Raw genomic sequence first — 26,077 nt, 5'->3', positions numbered from 1 at the left:
TATTGTATCTGGACCCTGAGTCTGTGAATAAAGTTTATATTATATAGTGACAACAAGTGATAATGACAAGATATCAGCCCTTTAGACTAAATTGAACATAAAAATAGCCTACGTAGTAGGAAATGGGCCAGACCCTCAAAGTCATGGGCTACCAACTGTATGTCCAGATATTCTCGCTCCTCGCCCCTCCCCGATCCTTGACAGTTTGGGCTCCCGCGCTTCTGCGCAAGTCATCGCCGCGTTCTGACTGTTTGCCTTGCCTCCTGACCGGAGAGTAGGCTACGTAAGGCCACGGCGACAGTGCAAACAACCGAAACAGAATGTCGGAATATGGTGGTGTGCCACCACCGGGAATTAGTGTTTCTCTCGGCGGACAAGCTTCGATTGGAAATGGTGGAGGAATCAAGAAAGATGCCTTTGCAGATGCGGTGCAGCGGGCCCGGCAGGTGAGAGAGAGGGGGTGTGTGTTTGTTGAAGCGCATGGTGCAGTAGCGGTCGACAGCGACAGAGGAGGAGGTTAGACGGCATGACTGTCGGTGCGCAATAGCGAAGTGCCAACTTAACCTTGTCTGGTAACGAAAAGATGAATAAGCACTGAATGATTTGAAAACACTGCCCTACTGGTGAATAAACTCGACGAGAATAACAATAATCTAGAGCTCTAATTCTTTGGGTTTTCTTATGCTTTGCGCAGCTGCCAAACTGGCATTTCAGAAACCCTGAGAGGGCGAAAATTCAGCGTTCAGACCTTTAACGGCAGTAATGCATATCCTGCGGAAGTTTATGTATGGATTAGGCTACCAACTGTCAGATGACACATGCTTGCTCACCGTCCGTCACGGTCGTCAGTCTTGGCTATTTACTTTATCAGCTATTTATAATTGTGCTTGGCTAAAACTAGCTTAGCTATGTAATGTAAATAATCACCAATATTTATCGTCAGTAAAGCCAACCTCGTTACCGCATATAATTGAACAGCTAGGTCTCCAGAGAGGGCTTTTACTTCATTACGCGTGCATAGCAGAGTGGCAAAAATAGTCCCAGCTCCTTTCACAGTGTCCTCATAAGGTCCTGTCATACACACGACAGTGGAAAACAAGTCCGTTTGATACATTTCCCTCACTTTTACCTTACCAGATGCTCAACAAACCTTTTGGGAATCAGTCGATCCCCCTCAGCAGGTTCCCCAGTGGGTTGCCTGTGTACTGTAGGCTACAACACAACACTGCGCCTGACGCACTGTCAAAATGTCAAAGCAGTGAACCATAGCGCTATTTTCATGGCACCTATTCATCTCATTCCACAGCACTGAGCTCGAGCGCAGCACAGTTGCTTTCAATAAACGCCTGCGTTTCGAAGAGCCCATTGAGACAATGGCGCAAACCACCTTGATTGACAAATTCTGATTAGCCTATGTAACACCAAAACGTTGTCATTTCGGCAGTCTAGTAGGGCCTATAGACTAGAGAGGTGTACAAAGTAGATGTAGAGGTAAATGTATTATGCAAGTACATCATTAACCTGATATTACATAGGCTACTTTAGTCGTTGTTACACCAGTTATTCCAGTGTACCAAATGGGTACCTATTGTAATGATAGTGTTTACTTTCCTTTCACTTCTACTTCATACATCTTTGGTATCCTTTTGACCCATAGAACTAAATGATATCAAATATCGCATTGCAGCTACATTTTCAAATTTGAGTAAAAATGAATAAATGAATACTCAGCATCACAATGAAAGAAATGATGAAAGAAAAATGACAGAATAGGATCATTAATGATCATTGTATCATTGTGATGTCCTTCACTGACATAATAATCTATTATTATTGACACTGTAACCTGTTTCTTTCACATGTTGTTGGCGTGCAACAACAGTTTCAGGCCAGACTATAAATAGGTGGAAGTCAAGTATAATCTCGTCTGCTCATTAGACAGACAAGCATGAGGGTGTATTGGGAGTGTTGACACAGGTGCATGTGTTAAGCAGTGGGCTACATGCTTGCCATGGCCACCCTTCTCACACTATCCTCTTCCTGGCTGGGTGACTGGGTGAGCGGCGCGCATGCATCCGTCCCCCTCTCCATACTTCTCCATGTCCTGACAGAAAGTCTCACGCTTCCAGTTTCCCTCAACATTACCTATGGAGTTAAAGTGTATACTTTGATCACAAACACCTAGGCCTACCACCTTGACTTGGTCTCCTAAAAAGATTTTGTACAGTGAATGTGATGTAATTTAAAGACATGGGCGCTGTTATGAATTTGCTGTCACCAGAATTCCAATGTCTAAGTCGTAGTGCATTACTAAAGACACTGTGCAATGTCATAGTAGTGTAGTAGAACATAAAAAATCTTTGGTAGTACTAACTTAAGGTGGTTGAGTCTTTTCAGTGACTATTACAGCTTTACAGTGGTGGAACAGTGTGCATTTTGAGGCTACGAAGCTTGTGGACACCCTCTGTTTCCAGCAGTTCTCCCCATTCATTAAAACCTGCATTTACCTTATGTACTGCTGTATGTCTACACAGTAAATTGTGTAGTGTTAAAATAACACTTAAAGAGTTAAAATTAACACTGTTCTAGTGTCTATTTGGTCCTGCTCCAGATCAGTGTTAAACACTGGTGTTAGATTTATAGTGTTAAGCTAACACTATTAAAGAGTAAAGCAGTTTCGGGGAGCACCTTACTAACAATTTTTAGTTCTAAGAAGGTTCCTGGAACACAAGCCCTTGGTTCCAGTTTAGTTCTGGGTACGTCCCCAGAGAGTCATGTTTGGTTATTTTTCCTTTCTCACTTGGTTGGCAGGAAAGTTTAATTTTCGTTCCTAGAATGTTATATGTGTAGTTCCCATTCCGTTCCCTTATTGTTCTCTCACCGTCACTTTATTCCTGTTCATGTCATGTTTGTTCCCTTGCCATTCCCATATGGTTCCCTTAACCTTGTTGGTTGCATATTTGGTTCCTTAGACATGCTCCTGATGTTCCCCCAACTTTTTTTTATTATTGTGAATGTGTTTTGGTCCTGCCCCACTATCTCTCACCATAGTTGAGGTACCCTGATCATGGTAATTAAGCACCTCCCATCCTCCACCATGACTGAAACACCCTGCACCCGGTATCAGTTTGCCACACTGCTACTCAAGATATTGTTTATAAGTTGCTGAAAACATGCAAAATGTTTATATTTTATATAACAGTATATGCTGCACTGCACCATAATGTGAGAGAAATATCAGCTGAGCATGTATGAACACAATCTAATACCAAACGTTTTTCTTAATGAAGTTTAAAATATAACCATACCATCTACATCAAGTGCACAATGGAGCAAGCAATGTAACATGTGCTGTTACTGACTAGCTCACAAAGCAAGGCACAAGATGTAGCTAACAAATGCCATAAGCCAAAAGCGCCTTTAGCTTGCTTGCAAACATCAAGTGCACAATGGAGCAAACAATGTAACATGTGCTGTTACTGACTAGCTCACAAAGCAAGGCACAAGATGTAGCTAACAAATGCCATAAGCGCCTTTAGCTTGCTTGCAAAGCAGGTAAACAAGCGCTATGCTGTGCCATACTGACCAGCCAGCAGGCAGGCAAATATTTAAAGCACTGTGACAGTCCAGGTTTGTATCAGGGGCTGTTCACTCACGGAACTTCCTGTTAGCCACAATTGGCTAACCCTAACCACGGGACAGTGCAAAATGAATGGGTGTCAATGGAGTTTTTTACCATTATCATTTTTGTGATTTTTTATAATTTTTTGTCCTGAAATATTAATATTAAGTTCGAAGCTAGAAATAATAAGACCCCATTTGAGTAGCGTTTTGATTATTTTGCGCCACTAGATTATTATATACTGGGTCACAAAGCTCAATTTTTATGGGGCCAAACCCATAAACATTAGCGCGATGCTAGCGAGTACAGGTTGAAATCTTCTAACCTGCTGTAAAACTACACACCTGTGCGATTTGTCAATACAGCCTATTGTTAAACAACAGTCATTGTGCTTACCAGGAATGTTTTGTTGATGATATTTGTGACTGGAAATCGCAGTAGCAATGTATTTAGCATGGGTTCCCCTTTCCATTCCATACATTTTCCCACATGAAGGACTGGCCCACGCTCGTTACTGCACTATGCATGCAAAGCTAACTGGCTACAATGGGAACCAATGAGACTGAGCCTTCTCCCTGTTAGAGGTTCTCTGTTTATATACAGGCTCAAGAGTACCATGTGACCAGATTGATTGAGTTTTTCAGGTGCAAGCAATTGAGTCATGATATACCAGCCCTAAGTAATTAGGTTTGGCCAGGTGCTGATGGACAGATTGGTTGTGAGGGGCCTGCTTGTTACCGGCAAAGGTGTAACAAGTTCTCAAGTTATTTCTGTCACTCAACACATCTTTTGTGTGATGTTGTGTGCACAGCCAAACCTTAGATCAACCCAACCAAGTTGAGTTAAATGAATGAAATGGAATAAATAAAAAAAGATTGTGTACATGATTAAATCTGGAGGAAATACTGTTACTAATATGTAGACGTATATGATTTAATCGGGTGGACAGTCATCATTGCTTATGCTCTGAACAACACAGTATAAACAAAGTTGGGGGAACATCAGGAGAACCAGACGTGACCAGACCTATAATGTAACCAACAATGGCGCAGACAAACTCCATCACCTCGAGGAGGCGGGGGCTCTCTGGAGTACTTCTAACTCCACACAATTTAACAACTTCATTTGTCACTGACACTGGAGAGCATCTCACTCCATTTGGTGTTGGAATTACTCCAATAGTGTTAATAAGCCTTAACACTGCAAAATTAACACTGGCAAATTTACTGTGTTTCTGCACACAGTTGTGGCTGTTTGTACCCTCTGTTGGAAATAGCTTTGGATAAAGTTGTCGGCAAAATCTGTAATGTGAAAATGTGATATCCTTGTCCTGGTTGGGTGGGTGACCTGACCTCACCAGTTGGGTACTATACCTTCTGTAGTGTTCTAGTGAGGTATGCTAACTATACTGTTACTCTATAAAACTACCGGTAAGTCTTAGAATATGCAGCATGAGACTGGTCATGGGTCATCACTGTATGGTGGGCGTATCTACACACCTGAATAACACATTGACCACTACGCCACTTGCCTGGTTAACACCAGACCTAATCACAAGTGAGATTAGGTCTGGGGAGTTGCCTATTGTAAATTCCGTATGGGGCCGGAATACTTGGCTATTATGACACACTGCCCTGCTCTCTGATTGGGCAGAGAAACTGTTAAGGTCGGAATGCTTGGCCATTATGACACAGATCCCATGATCTTGTACGTTATGAGTCATCCTCGCCATACTGTCTTTCAGATCGAAACGATTGTGTAGAACTAAAGGCAGTATGGGAGTTCCCAGGCTACTACGCCACAGGACCTTACCCCGCTTCCGTGTCTTTCTTATGTCCTGTTTTGTAAATAGCTTCAGATAAAGGCATGCATGCAAAATGTAACGTGAAAATGTACTATCATTTTCCTGGGTGGGTTCAGTGGGGCAGTACCACCTCACCCCCAGGCTTCTGTGCAGGGGCGGGACTAATAGTTCACAGTACGGGACAGGGCGAGGTGACGACCTGAAATGTGTCAATGTCAGTGTTTATCACAACATCACATTTTTTTAAAATACATCAGCAAGGTAGATTGGGCCAAGGTGCCCCCCCCCTGTAGCCCTGGGCCCAGGGCAACTTCCCCCACAGCCCCCCTGCTTGCTCCGCTTAAATACTTCCATGTTTTTCTTCCCAGATAGCTGCAAAGATCGGGGGCGACGCGGGAGGGCCGCCCATGCTGAGCCCCAGCTCAGGAGACGCTCCCTCAGGCTTCCCCTTCTCCACGGCGCAGAAGAGGCAGCTGGAGGATGCCGGTAACAGACACTCCTCAGAAACAGCACAGCGCACCCCTCTAGACACCCAACCCCACCCACCGCAAAAACAAAGCCTGTGGCGGTGCGGACTTAGTTATTTGGGCCTACCACTGTAGGTATGGTACCAGTTTATTGGGCTTCACCACTGTACAGTGTACATGACAATGAAGAGTTGGTTGGTTGTGTTGGTGTTGTTAAAAAAACTGGTGGTATGATGATTATCGTGTGAAGGTCAGTTGGTATCTTTAAATGAAATTGCACAGCTTATTTTTCTGATGATATGTGGTGTGTGCTTCGTGGTGTGATCAAATGTATGCGTTTTCTTTATGTGACATGTGAAACAGGCACTATGAATCATCCCAGGAAGATCCGCAGTGGAAAGTGAGCGGAAGAAGACAATGGGCTGTCATTGTGTTGAATCACCTGTCCTTGGTGTCATTGTACTGTAGTGATATTTATGGTGGCTCAGGGTTGGCTGCGTTCTGTCTATGCGCTAAGGTCTTTCCTGATGCGTAAAGATGCAGATAAGCATTGGCCATGGAGAGGTTGCACTGGTTATATTCCACTATTTATGTGTTCAAGTGACAATATTTGAAGTAAGTAATAAATAAAAGTTAAGTAATATCGTCCTCCATATCAGGGAGGTTGTAGTAGGGTTGCAGTCAGTGTGCTTTTTGAGTGTTTATGGAAATGAATGCAATGCCGGTATGGAAATGTGCTGGTGCCAAAATAATGAAGTGAATTAGATGCAGTTTGCAAGCTAATTTAATTAAACTTGCTGAAAGGGAAGCTCAGAGGGAGGTGTGCTCCTATTGCTGTTGTGTACAGTGCTTTCTGGTAGTGCGCTGATTTTGTCCTGCAGTAGAGTATAATGTTACAGTATATGACCTTTTATGACTTCTATGGCTCTTGGGTTAATTGTCCCGCAGACCAACCAGAAAGCAAGAAAATGGCACCGCAATGTGATCGAGACCCAGCCACAGCTCTGGGTAAGTGTTTACAGCGAGTATTATTTTTCAGTTGTTTGCTTTGTTTTACGTCACACCTTTCTTTTCACCTGAGTTTTTACTTGTCTCGGCTTGGAGCAGTTACTGCCCTCCAGACGTTCTCCCATTGTCCCTGTCCTCTATTTTTTATCACCTCCGCTATTGTTGCTGAAGTGCACTGTCACAGTATTTTTCACTGTGATCCTTTTTTTTCTCTCTCTCTCTCTCTCTTTATGTTCCTCCAGCCATTGGGGCTCAGTTGGCAGCTCTTGCCCAGCAAAGGTAAATGGATAAATGGTTCATGTCCCGACAGCCTACATTTGAAAAAGTGGAAAAACTATGAGAATTAGACGTAAAAGGAGATAAACATTTCATATTGTTTTCATATTGCCAATAGAACAGATCAAGATTCAATTCATCATGCTCCATTTATCCTCTTATGAAGCTTTGTTTGTGTTCCTTTTGCAGCAGACCTGCCTCCGCCACAGAGGAGTACAGTGTACCAGACAGCATGGTGGGACTCAGTGAGTGTGCAAGCAAGCTCTCCAATGCATTGCCTGTTTTCCACTGCCGAGTTTCTGGTAGGCCTACAGCTCAACACAGCGCGACTCGGCCGCCACATTTGACTTTACGATTGGGCTGTGTCATGCTTATTTGAAAAGAAAAAAATGGCGGCCGAGCCGCGTTTTGTCGAGCTGTAGGCTAACAGAAAACCGGCAGTGGAAAAGAGGCACATGTGTGCTAACATGATCTTAATCTGATAAGATATGGCAACCTGTTATAAATGTAGTGGTGGTTAGCTATTACTTACCTATTACTTAAGGCTCCATGTAATGTTGTAATAGTGTATTACTATGGTAAAGTCTTTTGAACGACTATTTACAGTGTTCCACGGGTGTAAAAGTGCACATTTTGAGGCTATGTTTTAGGTGTATGCAGTCGCAACAGCAATGGGTACTTCAGTGCTCTTGCAGTCCGTCCTGCCAGAGTTGTGTTTGTTTGTTTCTGTTTTCTGTAACGGGGGTGAGGGAGAAAGGGGATGATGGATTTGGCCAGTATAGGAATACAAATAAGTAATTGTCCTTGGACTTCTCCTTCTCTCTCTCTCTCGCTCTCTCTCCCTCTCTCTCTCTCTTTGCTGCAGTAATTGGACGTGGTGGTGAGCAGATTAATAAGATCCAGCAGGACTCTGGCTGCAAAGTGCAGATAGCTTCAGGTAAGTAAGGCTTGGTGGTGTGGTCCAGATGCTACAAGTGCAACTGAGCTAAGACACGTCCCCTGTTCTAAATTACCCATTACCATAATGGCAATGACAAAGTCGTAATGTATTACTAAAGGCGCTGTGCACTGCCATAGTGGTGTAGTACAGTGACTATTACATTACAGTGTTCCAGTGGTGGAACAGCGTGCGTTAAGGGGCTACGGGTTCACGTCCACATGGGGCTTTTTATTCAGCCAGTAAACCTGTGAGGTGGGATGCTAAGGAGTGCATTGCACCAGTTTTTGTTTCGAACGCCCAAGCCAGCACCAGTATCAATGCCATGGTCATCGTCACCAGAAGTCGCCTTTTAGCTGATTGATTGTCTGTAAAAAGGTTACTGTTATATTGCAGAGGTTGTTGCAAAAGCTTCAATATCCATTTCCATTTTCTTCAATGGTGCGAACACTGTCATTCAAATGAGAAAAACTAGCACTGGGGCTTTATGCTCCAGAGACCCTCACGTGACAGTTTGGGTTGTCCATAGAATTGCAATGGCCCAGATTGTAGCAGGAAAGGGTTTGTTGGTTGAGACAGAGCTGGGAAGGTGTATTGGAGAGAGTGTACCAGGAATAAAGTTTAATCATTTACAGGAGTATGACTTGGCTAAAGATTTTTTAATTGTAAAACTACACTTGCTCAGTATCCATCAGGATGCATATGCTTAACATCTGTTACAGGTTAATTTAAGGTCAAGGTGACTGCATCATATTCCTTGGAGACTTCTGGTGAATGGAGAATGACTTGCTGCGGAATTTGAAATGAAAAGTCCACAATACAATCTCTTTTTGTATTGTCTGGATCAAAGGGATGAACAATACATTTCATTATTATTTCAGTGTAGGCTTCTGATAGATTCCATTGCCAAATAGCGCTCTCAAGATACAGCCGTTCACAAATCTTTGCTATTCTTCAGCATCGCTATTTTATACACTGATTTGGGGATCAAGTCACATCCCTTCTTTTCAGTCTTTTATTTTTATCACAGTGTTTACCCACAGTTCCTTTCACCACTTCACCACAGTTCTGGAACGATGACTCACTGGAAGAGAGTACGTCAGGAAGTCACAGAGTAGTTGTTCATAGCATAGCAGAGTTTTAGGGTTAACCTAGGTGATGCGTACTGCGTCTATTGAAGTAGTCTACGTGTGTGTGTGCTTACTTTCAGACAGTGGAGGTCTGCCCGAGAGGAGTGTTTCCCTCACAGGATCACCAGACGCCATACAGTAAGTGTGTGTGTGTGTGTGTGTGTGTGTGTGTGTGTGTGTGTGTGTGTGTGTGTGTGTGTGTGTGTGTGTGTGTGTGTGTGTGTGTGTGTGTGTGTGTGTGAGCACACATCATCACTTCGAGAGAAGTGTGTGAGACACCCATTACTACCAGTTTCACTCGTTTTTAGCACTAAAATTCTTTTGTGGGGGAATGTGAGAGTGTGACGTGTCCAAATACTTTTGAGACGGGGAAGTGCTTAAAGTCCCTTCAAATAAAACTCCCCCTTGAATCAGAGTGAGGGTGGGTCCCCCACTACGAAGAGAGTGGAAGAGGAAACTAAGTGAAATATGAGTGCAGAGAAATGGGACATACGTTTACTGACCTACATTTCATCATGTTCTAACTTGATCATTTCATCATGTCTTGAACTTTTGAATAGTGGATGACAGTACATGGTTAAACAATATTGAACGGGTTTGGAACGGAAGTACCACTGCTGTAGACAGGAGATCACTGAACACATGTTGGGTAGGGGAGCCTAAGCACTCTTGAAGGTCCTCAATGATGGAACAAGCACTAGTGCGTGTGTGAAATAAGCAGTAGAGCAGCTGTGGCTTAATGGTTAGGGAGGTAGTCTTAAGATCAGAGGGTTGCAGGTTTCAAATCCCACCCTTACCTCTCCCTACACTTCCATCCATGGCAGATGTGCCGTTGAGCAAGGCTCCTAACCCCACATTGCTCCAGGGACTGTAACCAACTCCCCGGAAAAATAGTAATTCGCTTTGGATTAAAGCGTCTGCTAAGTGTAATTTAAATGACTAGACCTCTGCTTCAGTTTCTTTGGCTACTCTCATACTCATGCTGTTGGCTCTCCACCCCTCAGGAAAGCCAAGATGCTGCTGGATGACATTGTGTCGCGGGGTCGAGGCACTCCTCCAGCCCCCTTCCAGGACTCGGGCAGCAACGGACAGAACGGCTCTGTGCAGGAGATGACCATCCCCGCCGGCAAGGCCGGACTCATCATCGGCAAGAAGGGAGAGACCATCAAACAACTACAGGTACAGAGTGAATGACCGATCTGGAAAAAGAATCAAGCTTATTTACTGTAACCCCTTTGCGCAGAGTCTATGTTATAACCTTACTGTCACCACAGTTGTAATGGCTATGTCTTTATCTGTTACATCAGGCTCTCTGTAATGTCTTAGCAATGTTGTTATGATGTGAATATTTTCTGCAAATAGTGACTAGGCCCACCGGCGACCTCATCTGCACAAGAGGCTACTAAAATTAACCGTACAGGAAGTGTACAGAACTTTGCTAAGTAAAGCACACTTTTACTCGCAATCTTAGCAGTAAGATGTCCAAGAAGACAAACCAAAAAGCAATAATAACAGTGGTAATCAAATACAGATTGTGTCTATGAGTCGAAGCAAGGGTGATTTTGTGACAGTGCTGACAAAGTGTTTCCAATTTGTATATTGTCCCCTCGATCAGTGTTGTAGCCTAGCGAAGATAGTTTCTACTGTACATTCTCTTAGGCTACGTTCCCCAAAAAGGGCGGCATATTAACATGTACCTGCACTTGTATTTGTACTTGCGTCTGGATGTGCGTGTGTGTTTGTGGTTGTGTATGTTTTTCTTTTTTCTCCCTCGGTGTGTGTGTGTTTTGCCCCCCCTCTCTCTCTCTCCGCCTGGTTGTTTGTGTGTGTGTGTCTGTATGTATGTGTCTGCATATGTGTATGCGCATGTGTGTGTGTGTATCCCTCTCCAAACAGGAGCGCGCGGGCGTGAAGATGATCCTGATCCAAGATGGCTCCCAGGGCCCCAACGTGGACAAGCCGCTGCGCATTATCGGGGAGCCGTTCAAAGTCCAGGTGTGGGTCTACACTGAACCTCAGGCACTTTAACTGGGCCCCCGAAGGTGAAAATGGCACAGCACACCCCCATACCACACCTAGGCCAGGATATAAAGTGACAAAGTGATTGTGTGTGCCATTTTTTTGTCTTTTGTGATTACACAGTGAGTGCACACAATTGTGACATACAGTACGTAGATGTCTGCATTTAAACCCAGCAACACAACACGTGAGTAGTTTTGGTTGGGCGGGTGGACGGACGATGTTCAGGGAGTATCATTTTGTGGAGGGCACCTTGCTGAAAATGGATCCTTGGTTAGTGAGATATGCTGGCCTTATATATAATTGACTGTGAGTGTCAGCCTTATGTTTGTATGATTGGAAAAGTAGAAAATTTGCTCAGCCCGGGGGCGCTGTGGCGCAGCGCACTAAGCCCCCCACATTTGGGCTTGCATGCCCATGGGGACCCCGGTTCGAGGCCGGCCGGGGTCATTTCCCCGCCCTACCCCGTGTCTCTCTCCAGCTCATTTCCTCTCTCCTCTCACACTATCCTGTCGTAATAAAGGCCCAAAAAGCCCCCCAGAAAAATCATACTTAGAAAAAGAAAAAGAAAGATAGTCGGCATAGTTGGTTCTTGTGTATGTCGCAACTGATGGATGTTTGGATGTGTGAAGGGAGAAGCCCTGTCATTTCTGTTATTTTTGCATAACAGAATTATTCCTTGGAATACTGCTGTCAACTTATGGTTACAAAGTAAGCTAGTGCTCTTGCTTCTTGACAACTATCGTGCATAAGCAAAAAATGATCTCTTGGCAGTCTTTTTGACTGACAAAAATCCACACAAATATACAGCATACAGATGCATCTGATGCCAACGTTAAACAAATAAGGCCAGGATACCTGACAACCCAGTGATCCCTGCAGGTTCGAACCTACGACCCTCCAGTCACAAGAAGTCCTCATTCTAAAAGCTGCAGGGCAACTCTTGCCCCAGGTGGTACTTTATACTTTGTGGATGTGAGTGACCATGAATAATGTACAACCTCAAAGGTGGTGAGCTGCGTTCATAATGTATGTTCCAGCCTCCTCTCCCACGGCGCTTTTTTACTGTGGCTGCTGTGGAGATGAACTGAGACTGCTCTTGAAAGATTTTGTCAGCTTAAGGGCAGAGATGGGTAATCTGGGTCCAGAGGGGAAAAGGTCACGCTTGTGTCATTCTGTTACAGCCAGCCTTTTTTAGTTGACACAACTCCTCAGCCAGGTAGACTAAGCTCATGAATGATTTCACTGGCCCAGATAGACTTAATTCAACGCAGCATTCTGAAATCAAGGTTACCCGCCTCTGTTCGTGAGATTTACATCTAATGACGCTGAGGTAAAATGTGTTACTGACTGGTAGAGATCTGAGGGGGATCTTGGTTGGTTCAGTCACTAACTCAGCTAAATTAGCTCAGAGTTAAATGGTGACCCCACTAATATATGAGTCTTCTGAATTCTCAATGTTCTTGCAAAACTCAAGCCAAAGGCCTCTTCCATTAGGAGCATAACCACTCCCTCTGAGTCAACAGTGTACGTGTATTAAAGCTCATTGATTAAACCTGCTGTCTGGAATACTGTTGGTGTTGTTTAGTGTTACTGTCTGGTCTCTTATCTCCTCCTGTGATGTTTCTCCTGCCTGCAGCAAGCCAAGGAGATGGTGCTGGAGATCCTGAGAGAGAGGGACCAGCCGGGCTACGGAGACCGCAACGACTATGGCTCCCGCATGGGGGGAGGAGGAGGAGGAGGAGGTGGTGGTGGTGGTGGTGGTGGTGGAGGCATAGATGTGAGTTTTTTCTTTCTTTTGTCTGTGGTTTTATGGATGCGTGTCAAGTCTGTTTTCAAAGACAGAAGGACCTGTTGCGTTTTTCTTGTAGCATGGATCCTGTGTCCGTGTCCGTGTCCGTGTGTGTGTGTGTGTTAGATCCTGGTGCATTTGTGTGGAAAAGCTGAGTGGTTGATTTTTTTTATTCAATGAGTTTCCCACATCTCAGATTCCAGTCCCTCGGCACTCTGTGGGGGTGGTGATTGGCCGCAATGGCGAAATGATCAAGAAGATACAGAGTGATGCCAGCGTCCGAATACAGTTCAAACCAGGTAGGTCATCTACTCACACCACTAATTCCCCAATACTGAAATGTTTGATGGCTTCTCAATTGTTAAGTGAGTTCTTTCTGCTTCTCTATCTCTTTCCCTCTTTCCCTCTTTCCCTCTCTCTCTCTCTCTCTCTCTCTCTCTCTCTCTCTCCAGATGATGGCACAGGTCCAGATAAGATCGCCCACATCATGGGCCCTCCAGAGTGCTGTGACCACGCTGCACGCATCATCAATGACCTGGTGCAGAGCGTCCGGGTGCGAGACGAAGGTCACGGGGTATGAGTGTGTTCCGCACGCCAAAACACCCACAATCAGATTCAACAGAATGAGGGCATATCTCTTGTTGTTTGTATTTTTTTCCTTTCAAGCTACACTGGAAGGACGGTAAAAAATGTGTCTTTATATATAAGATATTATAGATGTTGTGTCACAATATTTTTTAGAACTAGTCAATTCAATTGTCGTAAATACCTACCACTTCTCTGTTTGAACATGATTAAATGTATGTTGATACATTTCAGCTTAAGTCTTCATCAGGCAGTAATTTATTCATTGAATACTGTGTGTTCGTGATATAAGTCTCTGTACACTCTGTCTTCAACTTGTCCTCCGTACTCCACAGGGTCCCCCAGGTCCTCCAGGCATGCCCCCGGGCGGGGGTGGTGGCAGGGACCGGGGTCCGGGTGGTGGTGGTGGTGGCTGGGGTGGACCTCCAGGCGGGGAGATGGCCTTCTCCGTGCCGGCCCACAAGTGTGGCCTAGTGATCGGGCGCGGCGGTGAGAACGTGAAGGCCATCAACCAGCAGACCGGAGCCTTTGTGGAGATCTCCAACCAGCCCCCGCCCAACGGGGACCCCAACTTCAAGGTGTTCATCATCCGGGGCTCCCCCCAGCAGATTGACCACGCCAAGCAGCTCATCGAGGACAAGATAGAGGTGAGAGGGTGGAAGGAGGTATTAAAGGATAACTTCAGTCAATTTCAACATGCAGTTGTAATGCTCACACTACCCTGGACTTGTCAGTACCTGAGTTTTTTTTTTCTTCTTCAGCCTTTTCAGAGATCCTGGTCATTGTAATGGGGGCAGCGCTTTGTTTACATTTAAAAAAAAAATAAAAATAAAATAAAAATCCCAAAAACATCCAAAAGGTTATACAACATCAACATACAACTAGCAAATAGCGGTACCTTTTGGAAAAAAATTTGGAATAGGCCTATGTTAAAAAAAATTGAAACGTAAACAAACGCTGCCCCCATTAGAATAGCTCATATGTCGGAAAGGGCTGAGCCGAAACATGTGGCATCACCGGGTACTAACAAGTCAAGAGTAGCGTGAGCAATTACAACAGCATACTGAAATTGACTGAAGTGGTCCTTTAAGTCAGTGGTTCTTAATCTTTTTTTCTTGAAGCACCCCCTAACCTGTGCCCAAGACAAGCCGCGCACCCCCAACCCAAGCGTCTACGCGTGTATACGCACTAAAAAAATATTTGAGTGATTAATTACAATGATTCTTGCTTTAGACATCAATCAATACTTTAATGACTTGATATGGGGACCCAAACATGTTTTAATTTGGTCTTGATTTGACCTAATTATAATGTTTGGAAGCAGAATTTTGGTCACAACCTCAACACAAACAAAATTCCGCGCACCCCCTAAAATCTCTGGCGCACCCCCAGGTTAAGAAACACTGCTTTAAGTGGTATTCACAGACACTGCAGGGGTGGGGAACCTTTTTCATTCGAAGGGCTTCTTCAAATTGTATGAAGTCCTCCGTGCCGTACTATGATCACAAACCAGGATTTCCCCCTGCACTTTAGGCTACCTTTACAACAGACCCCACCATCGCTAGGTCCCCTGAAAATATAACTTAATTGTATTGCTAATGTCATTTCTAACATTTCTTTACAAAACATGTCATATTTCATGTGAAACTGCATTGCATCAAAAATATGTCGAAACATAGGTTCCCCACTCCTGTACCAGGTATTCACATACAGTGATGCACATTAGACCTATGATTTTTGGCCCAGGCCCGAGCCCGAACCCGAACCCGAGCCAATTTCGGGTCGGGTCGGGCCTGAAATGTCACTCATTACGTTCGGGTAGGGTCGGGTTCGGCTTCTCGATCGTTGACAGTTTTTTTTTTTTTTTTTTTTAAATAAATGAATAGGCTATGTAGGCTGTGCGTTAATAATATTCCACGTCAGTTGATAATCCAGCAGTGCAGTGCCTGCTGCTAGAATGCACGCGCTTTCCCTCGCCTCTCCCTCCCATCACAGTGCGCTGAGGCATTTCGGCCGTGTTTTGGCCACGAGAGACGCGTGGTCTGCAAAAAACAGAGGTCGCCTCATCAACCCGACACATACTGTAGCCTAATAAACTCTTGCAATGGCAATTCAAGAACTCCTTCATTCCTGTTCTGCTGCTCGCGTCGTTGTTCTTCTTTGTCTCGCTGTCTCTCTCTGTGAAAGTGCCGCGCTAGATTTTTAAGGTCGTACTGCTGCTGTGGCTTATGGCCCAATGATCAGCCGGTCAAAATGACGGACGCCCTTAAAATTTTCCGCCAACTCTTAAAAAAAGCGTCAATGATGGATTATCGCTTAATGTAACCTCTGTGCACTGCAGTGCAGCATACACAGAAATATAAAAGATGGCCTGCATGTTTATACAGTCTATTTAACTTAGATTTCGTAACAAAATACTTTAATGGCTTTAATTTAAGGGCTTTGATTTGTTATCATAGATCACCCCTCCTTATAAATAAAATTTGAAATTTCGGGCTTCCCTCGGGCTCGGGCCTACACATCCAATAATTAGTCGGCCTCGGGCCGGGCCCGGCCCAATTCCCATGGGCCCATGTCGGTTCGGGCTTGGATTTTTTTACCCGTTCTTACCTCTGATGGGCATTAGTCATTAGTTATAATCTAGTTCCATATGTCCAAATGACTTAGTTTACCCGTCTAATTCAGCCTGGCTGGTTGACTGATCACCTGGATGAATTGGACAGATAAAACAAGGTCATTTGCGATATGTAGCACTAGATTGTAACTAATGGATCCATTTTGTCCATCACTGCTCACATACTGTGATGCATACATGGATGTGTGTGTGGTGTGTGGATCAATGGGAGTCAGATGTAATTAATGAGTTTGCGTAATCTCCCTTTCAATGACTAAGACAAATGTCTCAATCTAGAGATAATGAAGGTTCTTACGGTGTTACTGCTGATTGATGTGGGGAAAAAAATATAACAATCTATCACAATCATATCAATTTCCGACATGATTTTTTTGTAAATTCTTCACAGCGCCAACAGTTTGAGATAATTTAAAACCTATCTTTAAAAGCATCAATAGATCTTACCGGATACAGGAATCATTAAATTATGCCCAAGGCTGGTCAATCATAGTGCTGATTTTTTCATGGTCGAGATTTGAAAATCATTCATTTGCCAGGTCTAGTTAATCTTTGTCCCGTATTGTGTTTCCCCATGGAAATTCCCTTTCTGAAATTCCCTTTCTTGACAACTTTTTCAGCCAATCCATTTTCAAGGTTTACCAACTATTCATTTCCCACTGTGAAAGTGTCAGTTGTTTTTTGTCACCCGGCAATCAAAAATAAGTTAAATTCCTATTGGTAATTGCCCGTGTTCAATCCAACTTCAAATCTGAGTTCTCATCAGCACATTCGAGTCAGAAGCATTTAAAGGTCCTTGTCGGTTATGGCCTGTCCATGAGCAAGTAGATAGATCTATATCTAAACATGGCTTAAGAAAGATGAGCCTGTGGTCTAGCATAGCCGTGGATAAAAATAAACCAATTTTTTTAAAGATCGCCCCAGTTCTGTCATTCTTTTAAGGTCATGTGAAATATCTGGGCTGTTACTCTTGGGCTTGGGTTTAGATCAAGTTTTTCACAATTGTTACCAGGACAAAGCAACTATAAATCTAACCCAAGCATACACAGACACAGACCTCATACTTTGGGGCAGGGCTGCTGACAGCTTTGGCCAAACCTGGGACAAAGTGATCTGAAAGGTCCCCTCACCCAATATACACAATGTAATGACGCAATTCTGAGACCCGTCTCTCCCTGGGCCCTGTCCAACTGACCCTTTCGTACCCCCTTACCGGCTTCGCTGTATGGAGATGCATGGTACTTGAAAATACTTGTAGTATTAATGGACCTATGAAGGCCAATCTCTCAAATTCTGCAGTGCTAGAGCTTTTCAAGAGTCCTTAAGTGGCTGACTAAACAAAAATGTCTTCTTCAGACTCTCGGTGTGGCTAATGTAGACACTTAACATCCTTGTCAGTGTGGCGGAGTGCAAACTAAGTGAAAAATAACGTCCTTCACAGATTTGCTATTATGAATAAGAGCAGCATTTTTTAGTGTGGTTGAAGTGGAGCTTTAGAAGGATGAGAAAAACTTTAGAGAACGGCACTGATAATGACTAGATGAAAAAGGGCTTTGAGAGAGGACACATTCTTTTTTTCAGGGTTGAGAAATTATAGCTAAATATTGCCAATGTCAGTGTCTAAACCTTTAATTGTCCTAGTACCTCTGATCGATAACTTGTGCTTGTGTTTGATTCGCCAGGGTCCCCTGTGTCCTCTGGGCCCGGGTATGGGTGGTCCAGGCCCCTCCCCACCCATGGGTCCCTACAACCCCAGTCCCTACAACCCTGGCCCTCCAGGGGCCCCCGGCCCACCGTGAGTACTGACCATGACCCAGAAATATTTGCACCTACTTCTGAACGCCAGTATTTTTGTAATTTGCAGTGTGGCCACAAGAGGGCACTGCATAGACACAATAGACAGAGCCGTTGTTATAATGCGTATGTTATGTTGTTGAGTTATGCTGATTGTGATTACTGCATATCTGTGGCTCTGACATAAAGCAGAACCAGCCTCTGACACAAGGTCCCAGTCTAAGGGCAGAATATCAGTGAAAGACTGATGCTTTTCCCGATGTTAATTTGTGTTTTTATTAGAAGCTTCTTCATAGCCAAGTAAGATTAAAGGTCTACAAATGATTGCACAAACTAGTATGTACATGTATTGCTGTAAATTCACTGTTTTCATCACCAGCCAAAATAATGAGTAGATGATGATCTTGCTAGCCAAACACGCACTCACTAATGGTCAAGTGGCTAGTACGGTTTCTTTTCTACCAGTCAAACTGAATTTTCACCAGCATTTGGTCGGTTGGCAGGTGTTAATTTAGAGCCCTGCGTATATCTAGTGAATAATTCACAATTACTTTAAAATCATTAATGAGGATGTGGTTGTCTTTGCAGTGGCGGTCCACCCCCTCCCTACCAGTACCCTTCCCAAGGCTGGAGCGGTGGCTACCAACAGTGGCAGGTTCCTGGGCCCCATGACCCCAGTGAGTCTCACGTCAGCTCTCTCTCTCTCTCTCTCTCTCTCTGTCTCTCTCTCTCCCTCTCTCTCTCTCTCTCTCTCTCTCTCTCTCTCTCTCTCTCTCTCTCTCTCTCTCTCTCTCTCTCTCTCTCTCTGTTCAGTCTTTTCAACACTTGTCACCAACAATGATCAGTTGGGGGTGAAGATTATGCACATCCCAGGAAAATGTGCAGGACAAAGGCTGACTGTTAGTTTGGAGTGATTATTGATGGTGTACGTTTGGAGTGAGCAGTCTGCACACTTGAAATCCTTTATTCTTTGTTTTTTTTATTCCACGGCAATGAAGACAATGATCGAAATGTAATCCTGCCATGGAATTTGAAAAAAAAATCAACGAAAAAATGATTTCAAGTGTGCTTCTCAGTCCTCATTCCAAACCTACACCCTCACCCTTCTCTCACAGTAGCTAATATGTTCTAGATCCCCATGTGATGGATAAATATCAGCAGTATTCTCAGACAAAAGAAATCCAGAAATAACATACAATATTATGTTATTGTTTCATATTAATATTTTGTAGTTTATTCCTGTGCAATATCCACTAAAACAAAATTCCAAAACACCAGTGTGTTATTTAATCATTTATGAAGTCTGATGATGGGTGCATGCCCGAAGCGTTATGAATGATTACAAAACTTTATGGGAGGACATAGCTGTCGTGGACTTTACCTCTGTGGTTTTAGTTTGCTTTTTGTGTCCACTACCCAGACTACACTACATTCATACCTCGAGCTCCGTGTAGACCAGAAAAGACATACACGACCTTAGTAGCCGAGGTTGTAGAAGAAGTTCTGCCATGAGTTTGCTTTATTTGCTCTGGACGTAAGTTGTGATAGGCCACCGCTCATCTGTTTTGAAGGTGCAGGATTCAGTAGATAATTCTGTATAAAAATAAGACAATCCGCACACTTCAGGTCTATTTTTGTGCAAAGAAACTTTACTTGACTTGCAAGCTTTCGGTCCTTAGACCTTCATCAGGCAGACTCTGGACGTGACATTGACATGTTTGATTCAAATAATTACATAAAGGCTCTGGCTTGTCAGCCTGGGGCATTCGAAGATATGAACATTCCAATTGGTTTTCGCCTACCCACGTCATAGCTCATTACCATAATATTAGCTTGACTTTAATTGCTGAAATTCACTGTGGTCGATCAGGTCGCTCCCCGCAAATTGGCTTTGGTCACTTTGTTCGCTTACCCTCCATAGAGAAATAATGACTTCCGTCGCTACGGTAGCGCAGGTCACTCTTGGTGTACTCATGGCAGTAGGCTTACAGTTTCCTTTGTCCAGATAAACCTGTTGTAGATGTAGACCACTGCTGTCAGAGATTTTTTGTTTTTCTTAACCTTTTGTTCCAGACCATAGCCTGCTTGAGGCGGATGTGTTTGCCTTTAGGCCTATTGAGTTCCAATCATACCCAACTCTCATTCATTCTTCCCATCTCTGCCCAGATAAAGAAGATGCAGGCCATTGCTGTCTCAGACCTTGCTTCTATATTTATTTTACTCTTTGTTCCAGAGTGTAGACTGCTTGCGGCGGACATGTTTGCCTTTAGGCCTACACGGTTCCCTTCTCCCCATCTCTCATTCACTCTCCCCATTCTTTATTTTTGTCTGTTTACTGTTTGGTCCAGCGTGTCGACTGCTTGAGGCTGACGTGTTTGCCCTTAGGCCTATTCAGTTCCCCTCATCCCCAGCTCTCCTCCACTCTCCTCTCTCTGCCCGGATGAAGCAGGCCTGGGTCATTGCAGCCATGGGCGTGTGCTTCTGATCTTAATTTACTTTTTGTTCTAGCATATCAAATGCTGGAGGCTTAGGGCCTCTGCACACTGGTTCTGCCAAAGTGCAGAGCACTGCTCTGCCAACATGTTGGATCCCACTGTTTTCTACACCACCCCACACACCGCCTTTGATGTCCTTCCAGACATCCGAGGATATCTGCTCCGGTGTGCTGGGTTCTATTGAAAACAGTGGAATCAAACATTGGCAGAGCAGTGTGCCGCACTTAGGCGGAACCGGTGTGTGTAGGCCCAGCTTTTTCTCCTCCCAACTCCCCTCTCTTTACTCTCTCTCCCATCTTTAAGGGATAAGGGAGGTGCAGATCATTACTGTCACAGCCTGGGTTTTTAGTTTTCATTTTGTTTACAGCGTGTTCACTTCCTGAGGCGGACATGTTTGCTTTTAGACCTACCCACATCGTTTTTCACATCCCATCTCCTCTCCTCTCTACCTCTGTCCACCTTAAAGGACCAGTTCAGTCAATTTCAACATGCTGTTGTATTGCTCACGCTACCCTTGACTTGTCAGTACCCGGTGATGCCACATTTTTCGGCTCAGCCCTTTCCGAGATATGAGCAATTCTAATGGGGGCAGCGTTTGTTTACATTTAAAAAAAATGAAACATAGGCCAACTCCAAATATTTTCCCAAAAGGTACTGCTGTTTGCTAGTTGTCTGCTGATGTTTTATAACCTTTTGGATGTTTTCGGGAATGAATAAAAAATATTTTTTGAAATGTAAACAAAGAGCTGCCCCCATTACAATGACCAGGATCTCGGAAACGGCTAAAGAAGAAGAAGAAAAAAATCTCAGGCACTGACAAGTCCAGGGTAGTGTGAGCATTACAACTGCATGTTGAAATTGACAGAACTGTCCCTTTAAGGAGGTGCAGAGCAGACCATCGCTGCCACAGAATTTTCCTCCATTTTTTAGCTTTTATACCAGCACATACAGTTCTTGAGAGACTTTTATGCTTGTTTTAGACCTACACACTGCTCTACAAAGTGCAGTAACTGCACCAACATTGAAACTGACGAAAAGGCCTTCAAAGTATTGGTATTAGGTTGGGTATGGCAGTTACAGCAAATTTGACTTAACATCTCTAAAACGGGACACATTTTAAAATAAAGTGTTATGAACACCCCTTTCAGTCTAAACTCAATTTAGACAAAAAAGGAGGCCTTTGCAGGACAGCACAGTTTCTCCTAACCCAGTGGTTCTTCCTTTTTTGAACAAATGCCCCCTTGGCCTCATCACAAGCCTCACAACGCCCCTTTGACATCATCAAATGATGGACAACGCCCCCCTTAGTATTAAAAAGTTAAATCGACTAATGCTCCCCAATGGCAGCTAAGCACCACCCCCTCTCCGCTGTATCCTTCTCAATGCCCCCCTAGAGCTCCCCAACGCCCTCTGGGGGGCTGTGCCGCCCCCGTTGAGAAACACTATCCTTAACCCCTAAACACTCCACTCTCTCCTCAGATAAAGGCGGTGCGGGCGATCCCAATGCGGCGTGGGCAGCCTACTACTCGCAGTACTACCAGCAGCCACCGGGGGGAGTGCCTGCCCAGTCTCCCGGCACCAACCCTGGCTCTACTGCTCCCCCTCCAGCCCCGGCCCCAGCAGAGCAGCCCCAACCCCAGCAGCCCCAGCAGCAGCAGCCTCAGCAGCAGGGGAGCCAGGCCCCCGGCACCCAGCCAGACTACACCAAAGCCTGGGAGGAATACTACAAGAAGATGGGTAAGGCCATGGTGATAGTTTAGAGCAGGGGTGTCAAACATACGGCCCGCATCCGGCCCGCGGGAGGGTTCCATCCGGCCCGGATGTAAAAAAAAAAATATATATATTTTTTTTTTTTTTTTTTTTTTTTTTTTAATTTTTTTTTTTTAATGAAATAACCGAAATGCGCAATTACGGCCATCGGGGCAAAATCGAAACCTGCCTGACATTAACCCAATGGTACCCAATTAACCCCTCTGTTACACTGTATATATGTAGTAAAGTGCACATCACACTTCTATTATAAATAGTGAATTTGTACTGTAACAGGCATTTCATAAAGCTCATATATTATAGACCTCATATATAGAGATACAATGTTAATACTTCTTATTCGTATTGTATTGGTATTGGTTGTAATTAAATAATAAATATAATAGGATTTGTATTGGTTCCTATTAAGCTCAAACTGGAAACGGGATGTTAGAATGCATGAAAATGCAGGAAATTACAAATAAGAAATACAAATTTTTCTGGGAGTAAACCCCCAGACCCCCTGCCAAAATGATCTGTCACATATTTAATTAATTGACGGTTGCCAATGAATGAATGAAGTCAAGGAAATTTTGCATAGGATTATCAGTATTGCATTGCTTTCTACATATTCAACACACTTAAAACGTGATAGTACTGAACACTAATCCTCTGCTTTACGTTTTTTTTTTTGTTTTTTGCGATGATGTTACTAATGCGGCCCGCTTGAGGTCCACATGGGTTGTATGCGGCCCCCGGACCAAAATGAGTTTGACACCCCTGGTTTAGAGTATCTGCTGAAGACAACAGTTGAAACATTATCCTCATATCTTGCCATGGAATTTTTAAAAAATGAAGAAAAAAGGATTTGAAGTGTGCGGACTCCTCACTCTAAAATGACAGTCAGTCTTTGTCCTGCACCTTTTCCTGGGATGGGCACAATCTTCACCTTCAACTAAGGCGATGATGATGAGCATAGTTTTTATAATGACTACAGTAATTAGGTCTTTCTAGAAATTACTATCTGATCTCTGACACCCATATTTTGGTGTTGATACAGTACATACACACAGAGGGAGGGCTGGCATGTGTGTGTGTGTGTTTTGATGTTTTCCATGTTCATGTTTTCAGGTCATGTTTACCAGCTACCTCAGTAGCTGTGGCCAGTGTCAGTTTTTTGTCATTAGTTTGTGTTCAAAATCAACCAGCCACTTTCACATTTGACCACTTTTGGATTGTGACTGGTGTAAGTTTCCAAGAATCATACTGTATCATATGTCACATCGTCATTTCTCTCGTAGCTCAAGCTGGAGGTTCGTCTCAGCAGTCGTCTGCGTCGGGCCAGACGGACTACAGTGCGGCGTGGGCCGAGTACTACAGGCAGCAGGCCTCCTACAGCAGCCAGGCCCCAGGACAGACACCCAGCCAGCCACCAGGCCCACCGCAGGGGCAGCAGGTGAGCACACACTGAGACATGAGGACTGTACATGATGTACATACAGTGACGCGTGCACGCACACATGTACACATGCACGCCCGCACACACGCGTGTGGACACACACACACTCTGATATACTGTACTAACGCTACACACACAGAATACGCACATTGGTACACTGTCTCTCTTTCACACACACACACACACACACACACACACACACACACACACACACACACACACACACACACACACACACACACACACACAAGTACACATATCCACTATGGCATACACACATGCACTAGTGTACAGGTACTGCAAACAGTGGGACACACTCAAATACATTCAGTATACCCACAATGGTAAATATGCACACGTAGGTCTACTGTGCGTAAATACAAAACGTACCTAACCTTTTCTTAGTCCCCATAGGACAGAAAAAAACAACCTTTAATCTCAGTGTTTCTATATACCTGCCACCACATGAGTTCTTTTATCAGAAATTCTCCTCTCTGTATGCTTAACAGAACCAGTGAGGTGCTGAGCCGGTGGAAAGTAAAGGAAGTCCAGAGAGGTGAGAGTGGAGAGCTGAGCTGTGCCACGCTGCGCTGGGCTGTGCTGGGCTGGGCTGAGCCTCATCCTGGCTAAGGGATATGGGGCCATCTCACTTCAGACGCCTGTCTCAAATACTTCCTGCTGTGGTTTTTGTTCTGTTTTTGGCTGTTTTTTGTTTGTTTGTTTGTTTGTTTGTTTTGAGTTCTCAGGGGAAGGTGGGTGTTCTAAAAATGGAAGAAATGTCTTTTTTTAAAAATAAAACATGTAAAAAGGAATGGAGGTATGAGTTTCAACTGGCTACTTATGTGTCTCTGTGAGTGCCTGCGTCCGTCCTGTCTTATTTCAACACCAGTTTTCTTCTGTAAACAAGCACACGCATGCACACACACGCGCACGCGCACACACACACACACACACACACACACACACACACACACACACACACACACACACACACACACACTGAGGGAGTTTTTGCTTAAGCTGTAAAAAGTGTTGAGAGTGAACTCCTCTTGAGCGTTTGGCCTTCTCTCTCCACATGGGGCCTGTGCCAATAGGACACGGCCATTTCGACTGAAGCTCCTCTGATTGACACATGTTCCACTCTGCACCGATTCATTTGCGTAAGTTTGTTTCTGTTCGAATGCAGGTGTTGACATGGTTTACTGACTGGAAAAAGACACTTATTGCCTGTACACGTTGGGGAAAAACCCCTCCGCTGACATATTTTTGTGTTTCTTGAAGTTGAACCTTCGACCCAGTCCTCTGTGGGCGTGTTTGAAGAACAACTTGATTAACACATAAATGTTTGTTTTTTTATGCAAGCCAAATGGTATGACTAGTGTAGGCAAAGGAACGAAACTTGATGTTGCTCATTTCATATGCAGAGTATGTAATCCACAAAGAGGTGCTGAAATGGGTGGAAATGAATATAACAAACAAAAAAACTTAATTTGAATAGTTGGACATCATTTTCAAGCCTATGTTTGACATGGAGGCTGTTCACTTTGCTAAAGTCAAAATAACATATTAGTCCGTTTGATAAATGTATAGTCCTGAAAATTATAATGGCCAAGTCTTAATCTGTTACTGAAGGCTCTCTTTTGTGTCAGAGCATTGTTATGATGTAGTTGAGTCTTTCCAGCAAAGTGTGAACAGGCCTGCTGATGGGCCCATCTGCACAAAGAGGCTACAGCAAAAATAGCATTGTGTCTTGTAGCCACTTTAGTTCACTGACGGACAATGGCATACAGTACATTTAAGTCTGTAAATATCGGCATGGATTCAATATCATTCAATATGCTTTCCTTACTTCGTTTTCCCCAAAAACCTGAAACCGTTCATGTGCCTTTTCATACTGTGATACTGATCCTTTGGGGTGTGCTTCTACATGCCCTAGCCAGTCCACCAGATTTCCTGTGAATGCCAACAGTGATACAGTTATTCCAGCCTTAAGTAAAAAAGCTGAACCAGTTGCTATTCCAGAAAGTCCCACCCAATCATCTAAATTACCCAGCAGTATTATGTTACCTAATGTAATGTTAATGCAGCATGGAGACAAAAAGGGAAAAAAGAAGGGTTCACAAGAGGTCACTGAATTGAGAAATGGTATAGTGCCTCTACTGTCTACATCTGATTGGACATCCACATCCAATTAGACATCCTATTGGACAATCCACATCAGACATTACAATTGGACATCCAAATCCAAGTTCAAGTTCATGGGGGAAAATGCATGCAGTGTTAATTCAATAATTCCATTTTTTCAGGT

The 26,077-nt window shown here is 44.0% G+C and overlaps 1 protein-coding gene across 1 annotated transcript; it reads left to right on the top strand.

Annotated features, from left to right (window-relative positions):
• The first annotated feature begins 223 nt into the window (after positions 1 to 223).
• LOC134469451 (far upstream element-binding protein 2-like) lies at positions 224 to 24,379 on the top strand. The gene is made up of 18 exons (XM_063223730.1): positions 224 to 446; positions 5,795 to 5,912; positions 6,842 to 6,901; positions 7,144 to 7,180; positions 7,367 to 7,422; positions 8,043 to 8,114; positions 9,325 to 9,382; positions 10,249 to 10,423; positions 11,141 to 11,239; positions 12,903 to 13,043; positions 13,252 to 13,354; positions 13,508 to 13,629; positions 13,976 to 14,287; positions 17,955 to 18,067; positions 18,655 to 18,743; positions 22,041 to 22,298; positions 23,612 to 23,766; positions 24,279 to 24,379. Exons 1-18 carry the CDS (start codon positions 321 to 323, stop codon positions 24,285 to 24,287), a joined length of 2,103 nt encoding a protein of 700 aa, XP_063079800.1. The 5' UTR covers positions 224 to 320; the 3' UTR covers positions 24,288 to 24,379.
• The last annotated feature ends 1,698 nt before the right edge of the window (positions 24,380 to 26,077 follow it).

Source organism: Engraulis encrasicolus, chromosome 2, assembly GCF_034702125.1.
Source record: "Engraulis encrasicolus isolate BLACKSEA-1 chromosome 2, IST_EnEncr_1.0, whole genome shotgun sequence".
Classification (NCBI taxonomy): Eukaryota; Metazoa; Chordata; class Actinopteri; order Clupeiformes; family Engraulidae; genus Engraulis; species Engraulis encrasicolus.
Note: the sequence above shows the minus strand (reverse complement) of the source record. Positions and strands in the feature narration are given on the sequence as shown.